This window comes from Numenius arquata, chromosome 6, assembly GCF_964106895.1.
Source record: "Numenius arquata chromosome 6, bNumArq3.hap1.1, whole genome shotgun sequence".
Classification (NCBI taxonomy): domain Eukaryota; kingdom Metazoa; phylum Chordata; class Aves; order Charadriiformes; family Scolopacidae; genus Numenius; species Numenius arquata.
The window spans coordinates 66627508-66634988 of NC_133581.1; the positions used below are offsets into that span (position 1 = coordinate 66627508).

Consider the following 7481-nt stretch of genomic DNA (forward strand, 5'->3'; position numbering starts at 1 on the left):
CTTTATTCAAGAGAAGGCAGAAAATGGTGGTGGAATAGGCCGGCTCTGAAGCGTTCAGAGAAATGAGGAAAATCTCAGAGTGGTTGTAAAAAATGTTCTTTTTGCCATTCAAGCAGCTGCACTTGTTTTCAGCGGTTGTAGGCCGGCTCTTTAGTGAAGAGCTACTTTGGAAAATGTAATCCCTCGGAGTTGTTTGCTCAGTTCCCTTTGTTTTAATTGACAAGCTTAGGCAGTTGAAAGGAAAGGCTAGGAGGGAATTGATCTTAGCGCACACTTATGGGCATCTCCTCCTCTAATTCATGTCATTAGAACGTCTCTGACATATGCCTTTATTTATTTATTTATGGTTTTAGGCTTGTTTCTGCTCAAGCACAAATCTGGTGAGACGAGTTTTTTTCCCAAGGCAGGTTGTTTGCAAACTTTGGAGCCCAAAAGGTGCAGCTGCTCTAAAAATAACAGAGGATGCGAGAACTGGTTTGGGAAGGTCTCTCTCTGCTCCCAGTCCAGAGGCATCTCCTGAAATGCTGCCATTAGGGGAAAAGTTTGCCTTGTAAACAGGGCTGGCCTCATTTCTAGAGGTGCTGAACATCGACCTGTGGAGCCCGCTGGTAGGTCCTGAGGACACGAAACCTGGGTCAAATGTTAGTGGCTGGGATTTTATCAGAAAGGCATCTGGGCAAATCCATGATTACTGGGTTGCAACAACAACAAAAAAGGCGACTAATTGCCCCTCTGCAAGCAGAGCTGGGTACCCAGCCTGCAGGAGACCTGTCAGCTGCTGGGTTTCTTGCTGCCACCAACAAAACAAGTCTTCTGTCATAGTCAAGGTCTGTACGTACACGAATCACCTCTTTGTCTGGCCATTCTTTGCAGGGTGACGTCCCCAGTGACCTGGTGCTCAGCTTCCAGAGGAGGCCCATGGTCTGGCTGTCCAGGGACAGAGATCTCCAGAAGGTTTTTCATGGAAGTCAGAGAGGAAAAAAGCTGGCGACAGAACCCTGAATGCAGCTGGGACTGGATCACAGGCAAAAACCACACCAATCCCCCCTCTCACCCGCACGAGATGTGATGCAGGGGGAGGTCTTGCATTGAGCATGGACATAACGTTCTCTATTTTTGATGTGCTGGATCTTTAAGAGACGCGCGATGTTGTATCTACCGCTGAACTCTGCAGTGTTTGCTTTTCAAACCTTCCACGTTTGTATTTTTAGCTCCATTTTGGCATTCACTTTTTTGGGTTGGAATATAGAACACACTCGGTTGTTTAGCGTGCCTGGACCGCGTTCAGCCTGTGTGTAACTCCGCGGGCTTGAGCAGAAGCTACGTTCAAGGTGAATTACTCTCTCTGGGGCTAAGGAAATACAGCTTCTGTGGAAATGCATTTCAGCTCCCTCAGTAAATGCTACGCTATTTCCATCCCCGGTTATTCGTTTGTGGTTTGGGTTATGTATTTACATTTTACGGAATAAATACTACAGCTTTCCCCATGACTAACACTTCTTAGTAACCAATAAACTACTCAAATACACTATTGCCTCCTGCAAGAGCCTAAACCACGCTGCTCTCCGCTGGCTTTCTGTCCCCAGCTGGCCACCTCCTCGCGCGGAGGGATGGTTAACCAGCATCGCCTAAGAGACCTCTCGGATCTCGGTTTAACGGGACGGCTGAGGAGAGCAGGCACCGGATGCCGCGGGACCCAATTCCTCAGGGGCAAACGTTTCAAACGACGGCCGCTCTCTGTTCCCACCCCAAATCCGAGTCGGGGTCTTCAGACAAAGAGCGGAACGTGGCGCTGCTGCTCCCGCAAAGAGGGAGCGAGAGTTGCTTTTCCAAATCCGGAGGTCTGTTTTAAGAGCGGTGCTATACAGGCCCTTGCGTAAACTTTGTTTATAGACTGGAGTATTTTCAATGAAAATGTTATTTAACTTTAAAAAGTTGCACAGCAGCTACTCCAAAAATTGTTTTTCCTTGTTAAGAATAACACACAGTGTGATACATTTGAAATGGCGATAGCAATATTTCACAAATTTTGATGGATTCATAGCCCAAATACCTTGCTAACAGATGTTTCTTTTAAACTCGGAGTGGTATAGGAATAACTCAGAGATATTACAGTGTCAGCACTGCCTTTTATCTGCGTGTGTCCTTTCAGTGACATCCCTGGGCTCTTCTAATGCATGGGTCGGGCACTAAAAAAAAAATACGAGCTGAAAAAAAGTGAAATATTAAAAGAAGTCGTGTCTGATGGCGTGTGAGCTTCGGGGCAGTGCTGTAAGGAAGCCGATACGCGCTGCCGTGGGCTTGATGTCCGTTTGGGCACAGCGGCCTGGTGGTTTGTGGGACCGTGCTGGTTCGCAGCCGTCGTTTCTGAGCTGGGTTTTGGTCATGGTTAATTGATGAACTTAAAGAGTTCCCGTGGCCACCCCATGACCACATCTTTTGGTCTCATAAATTAACTGACTTTTCTCTCTGTGGATGACAGTTTCCCCCACACAAAGGGATACTCCAGCAGGGCAAAGGGACAATATTTTAAACCCTTGGTGGAGTTGTCGTTATTTACCACGGGGTCGTTCAGTCTAACCTGTCTCTCTCAAAGTACGTGGCATCCATCGCTCTTCATTAGGGGGGGTCTTTCCCAGGAGCTGCCTTCTCTGTACCTTGTTCATACGTCACTGCCAGTGTGTCCAGTTCATGTGTGTTAGTGGCAGACCAGTCTGTTCCCAAACCCCACTTGGGAACAGCCTCAAGCCTTGGGAAGCCTGGCTCTTACTCTCAGCCCCAAAGCTGGCCCAGGGCAACTGGTGGGGCAGGGAGCATCCTTCCTCCAGGAGACCCTGGTTCCTACCCCTCCGGAGCGGCCAGATGTGGCTGTACACAGCCCGTGCTGGCTTGGGAAGGCGCCTGGATGCTTTACATCTAGGTGGGGGTCCGGGAACCTGGCCTGGTGGGAAGGGGGGAGAGAGTTATTCTGGCAGCCAGGGAGGGAAGGGAGTGGAGAAGGACGAGAAAACCCGGAGTGTGGGTGGGAACCCCGAGCAGGGATAATCCATGGGCCTGGCAGCGGGTTCCCGGGGGCGTCTAGGGGTTTCCAGCAGCGGGACCCCCCCGGGGCCCGGCGGGGGGGGGGCGAGCACGGGAGGAACCGGGTCTCAGCCGCCGTCCCTTTCTCCCTCCAGCTGCTTCTCATTCCCAAGCGCTCCCTCCCTTCTCGCCAAGGGAGAGGCTCTTCCCGAGTCTCCCTTCCCAAGTTTCCCCATCCCAAACCGGCCCCTCGGCGGGTCCACCGGTCCGGCGTGCGGTGACAGGGACACCCCGGGGGCACCCACGCCGATGGTGTGTCCCCCCCCCCCTCCGTAGAGAGAGAGAGGGGGGCAGGAGGGGGCGGCGGGGTCCTGCCGGTCCCCCGGGGATGCACCTGAGCAGAGCGGGGGGAACCCCCCCGACCCCTCCTCCGGGAGACCGCGCTCACCCCGTCCCACCAGCGGGGTGCCGACCCCCGGGGCGCAATCCCTCCGTTCCCCCCCCCCCCCCCTCCCCTCCCCGGGGCGGGCGGCGGGGCGGGCCGGGCCGTCCCCCCGCGGGGCCGGGCCGGGCCGGGCGGGGGCGGGCCGGGGGCGGCGGGCCGGGCCGGGCCGGGCTGGCGGGGGTGCGCGGCTCCACGTGACTGCGGGGCCGGGAGAAAACCGGGGCCGGCGGCGGCGGCGGCCGCACTGCGCCCGGGCGGCGATCGCGGGAGGCGCTCGGCAACCGCTGCCCCGGGGCTTTCGGCGCGCTGGGTCCGGGCTGGCTCTCCAGAATCATGGACTGTGCTGATATGCCTTGCTTGCTGTCAGTGAGTACAGCCCTCTTCTTCCTCGGCTTCGCTCTTCTGAGATTTTACAATTCTTTAATTTAGTTTTTTGTTGTTTTTTTTTTTTTGTTGTTGTTGTTGTTGGGTTTTTTTGTTTTTTTTTTTTAAACCAAAAAACTTTATTTTTTTTTTCTCGCCCGCCATCCCGGGGTCCGGCGGCGGGACGCGAACCCTCGGCCCCCCTGCTCCGCCGAACCGGGCGCCCGGGCCCCGCCGCCGCAGCTTCGCCCGACCCGACCCGGCCCGGCGGGGCGAGCGGGGCCGGGATGCGCCGCAGATCCGCCTGCCCTTGGGGGCTACCGGGCGGCGAGCGACCCGGGGCGAGCGGCTAATCCCTGCTGCCTCTCGGGGTGGGGGGGAAACAACACGCTTCTTCTAATGTCGTTTTGCCATTTATTATTATTATTATTATTATTAATTATTATTTTCAAGTTTGGGGGGGGGGGGATGATTGCTTCTCATCCTGACTTTCCTTGTTGTTTGTTGTTGCCTTTTTTTTTCCACCCCAGAGACACCATGATTCCTGGTAACCGAATGCTGATGGTCATCCTACTATGCCAAGTCCTGCTAGGAGGTACCAACCATGCTAGCCTGATACCCGAGACCGGCAGGAAGAAAGTCGCAGAGCTTCAGGGACAAGCCGGATCCGGACGCCGCTCTGCCCAAAGCCATGAACTCTTGCGGGGTTTCGAAACGACTCTGCTGCAGATGTTTGGGCTGCGAAGGCGGCCTCAGCCCAGCAAGTCAGCCGTCATTCCTAGTTACATGCTGGATCTCTATCGGCTCCAGTCCGGAGAAGAGGAGGAAAGCCTCCAGGAAATTAGCCTGCAGTACCCTGAGCGATCGACCAGCCGGGCGAACACCGTGAGGAGCTTCCACCATGAAGGTCAGTGATGGGAAGGAGGTAAATTCCCAGCCCCGGGAGCGATCGGGATTTCCTTGGCGTTTGGAAGCTTACAAATGTGTTTAGAAGCGGGACGTGTCCGGCCCCGAATTTATGGGGGAAAAACCACCTCCCCCCCCTCGCCCAGCCCAGCCTGCTGTGTGTGGGTGACAGGCGTGCTGCTCCGAATTTTGTCCAGCATCCCGTGCTTAACCCGAGCTTGACCATATTGTGAGGGGCTTGGGCTTCTGTTGACAACGGCGAGTTTCCTTCGCTGCCTCTGCCTGGGGGTCACTCCCTGGGCTCGCGTGGATTTCATGGCTCTGGATCGGATGCGGGAGTAAAGTGAGGGCGGGATCTCGCCCCTGGTGTGTTTCTTTTGAACTATCAAAGCGATTGCTGCCTGGTTTTGCTCTTAAGGGGGGAAAAAAAAAAAAAAATCCGAAAAAAACCCTTACTCGAATTTAATACTTACAGCTGTGTGTTTATAAGGTTTATTCAATAGGCCCTTGTAATCTGATCCAAATGTTTCCTAGCGGATGTTTCTTTTCCAAAGTAAATCTGAATTATTAATCCAGCCGCATCATTACTGCGTTGGAATTTGCTTCTCTTTCTCCCCCCCTGCCCCCTGTGCCCCGTAACAAGGCACCTCTGTGCTCCGCGGCGCTGCGCCTCGCTGGGGAGTTGATTTTGGAGAGATTGGGGGCGGGGGGGGGGGGGGAGAGGGAGAGGAAGCGAAAGGGGAAAAGCCTCCCCAAAAGGGGAAGCGAGATGGGAAGGGGTGACTCACTCCGGCAGAGGGTGAGCGAGCGGCGCCGGGGCAGGAACCGCTCCGGGTCCTGCCGGGAGGGATGCGCGGGGGGAACGGAGAGGTGCTGGTGGAGCGTGGGTGCGTGTTGTGCCCTGAGGCTGACATGCTCTTCTTTGCTTTTTGTTTTTACTGCTTCTCCCCCCCACCCCCCGCCCCGCTCCCCTCCAGAGCACCTGGAGACCGTCCCGGGTCCCAGCGAGGCGCCCCGGATCCGCTTCGTCTTCAACCTCAGCAGCGTGCCGGAAAACGAGGTGATCTCCTCGGCGGAGCTGCGGCTGTACCGGGAGCAGGTGGAGGAACCCAGCGCGGCGTGGGAGAGGGGCTTCCACCGGATAAACATTTACGAAGTGATGAAGCCGCTGTCGGAGCGCGCTCAGGCCATTACGCGCCTGTTGGACACGCGTCTGGTGCACCACAACGTGACGCGCTGGGAGACCTTTGATGTGAGCCCGGCCGTGATCCGGTGGACCAAGGACAAGCAACCCAACCACGGGCTGGTGATCGAGGTGACCCACCTCCACCACGCACAGACTCATCAGGGCAAACACGTCAGGATTAGCCGATCTTTACCTCAAGGGCGCGGGGACTGGGCTCAGCTCAGGCCGCTCCTGGTCACTTTTGGGCACGACGGCCGAGGCCACGCGCTGACCCGCAGAGCCCGCCGGAGCCCCAAGCACCAGCGTTCCCGCAAGAACAAAAAAAACTGCCGCCGCCATGCCCTCTATGTGGATTTCAGCGACGTGGGCTGGAACGACTGGATCGTGGCACCCCCGGGGTACCAGGCGTTTTACTGCCACGGGGACTGCCCCTTCCCTCTGGCCGACCACCTCAACTCCACCAACCACGCCATCGTGCAGACGCTGGTGAACTCCGTGAACTCCAGCATCCCCAAGGCCTGCTGCGTGCCCACGGAGCTGAGCGCCATCTCCATGCTCTACCTGGATGAGTATGACAAGGTGGTCCTGAAAAACTACCAGGAGATGGTGGTGGAGGGGTGCGGGTGCCGCTGAGCCCCCCCCTTCCCCGCCGCCCTCTCCTCCCCTTCTCTCTCCCTCCCGTCCCACCCCAGAACTGCTTGCTATAGCTGGACTCTTCTCTAAACTAAACGTTCACCTTGACCTTATTTATGACTTTATGTGCAAATGTTTTTGACAATAATGATCATATATTTTGACAAAATATATTTATAACTACATATTAAAAGAAAAAAATAAAATGAGTCATTATTTTAAAGGTAAATGCATTTTTGTGTCTCACCTCTCAGGGTGCTGCCGAGGCTGCGCTGGCTGGGAGTGCAGCAGGGAATTTATCTTCTCTCCTCATCTTCTCCCCACCCACCCACCCCCCTGTTTTCTCCCCCACCCCTTTTCCCCTTAAAAGCTTTGCAAATTTTAGTCTTTCTATTATTTCTCGCCGAGGTACCGCGGATCCCCCTGGGCTGGGGCTGCGCCACGTGGGAGATGAGGGTCCCCGGAGATTAAGAGCTGCTTCTCCCCGGCCGCTGGGAATAGAGCCGACCTTGCTACCCTGGCCCAAGCCTTTGCAAAGCAACCCACCAAAAATGCATTTGAAAAGAAGGTGAAGATTTACCTTGAGGGCTTTATGCTAAACCCGCTGGGTTTTATACCCTTCGTCCAACTTCAGGATTCCCCAGGTTTTAAAACTATTAACATTTCCCGTCCCCCTCCAACCTCCTCCCACCTCTCCCCTCCCCACTGGAGATTGGCTTCTTTAGGAAGCTTCAAAGGTTTGCACGGGTCCTTTGAAGATCAAATCGCCCCATTACAATGCCAAGAAAAAAAAAAAAGAAAAAAAAAAAAGATATCTGGAGCAGTTAAATATGTGTTAGCTAATAGCTACCTGTGCTGTGTCCTTTCCAAATTGCTTCCGAGCAGGAAGGTGATCAGAGCCGAGCAGGTAGGGTTGGAGGTATCTAC

The 7481-nt window shown here is 55.1% G+C and overlaps 1 protein-coding gene across 3 annotated transcripts; it reads left to right on the forward strand.

The window, feature by feature from the left end:
* Window positions 1–1013: 1013 nt before the first annotated feature.
* On the forward strand, window positions 1014–6774 carry BMP4 (bone morphogenetic protein 4). 3 transcript variants are annotated; one of them, XM_074149173.1, is made up of 3 exons: window positions 1014–1041; window positions 4350–4736; window positions 5713–6713. In XM_074149173.1, exons 2-3 carry the CDS (start codon window positions 4367–4369, stop codon window positions 6552–6554), a joined length of 1212 nt encoding a protein of 403 aa, XP_074005274.1. In that variant the 5' UTR covers window positions 1014–1041; window positions 4350–4366; the 3' UTR covers window positions 6555–6713. The 3 variants fall into 3 exon arrangements, with proteins under 3 accessions (XP_074005274.1, XP_074005273.1, XP_074005275.1); XM_074149172.1 differs by lacking the exon at window positions 1014–1041 and adding an exon at window positions 3692–3832 and having other exon boundaries at window positions 4360–4736; window positions 5713–6774; XM_074149174.1 differs by lacking the exon at window positions 1014–1041 and adding an exon at window positions 3769–3832 and having other exon boundaries at window positions 4413–4736.
* Window positions 6775–7481: the final 707 nt, after the last annotated feature.

Coding starts and splice junctions, on each gene's coding strand:
- BMP4 (XM_074149173.1), top strand. CDS start 4,367: ATGATTCCTGGTAACCGAATGCTGATGGTCATCCTACTATGCCAAGTC. Junction 4,737..5,712: donor GAGGAGCTTCCACCATGAAG/GTCAGTGATGGG, acceptor GCTCCCCTCCAG/AGCACCTGGAGACCGTCCCG.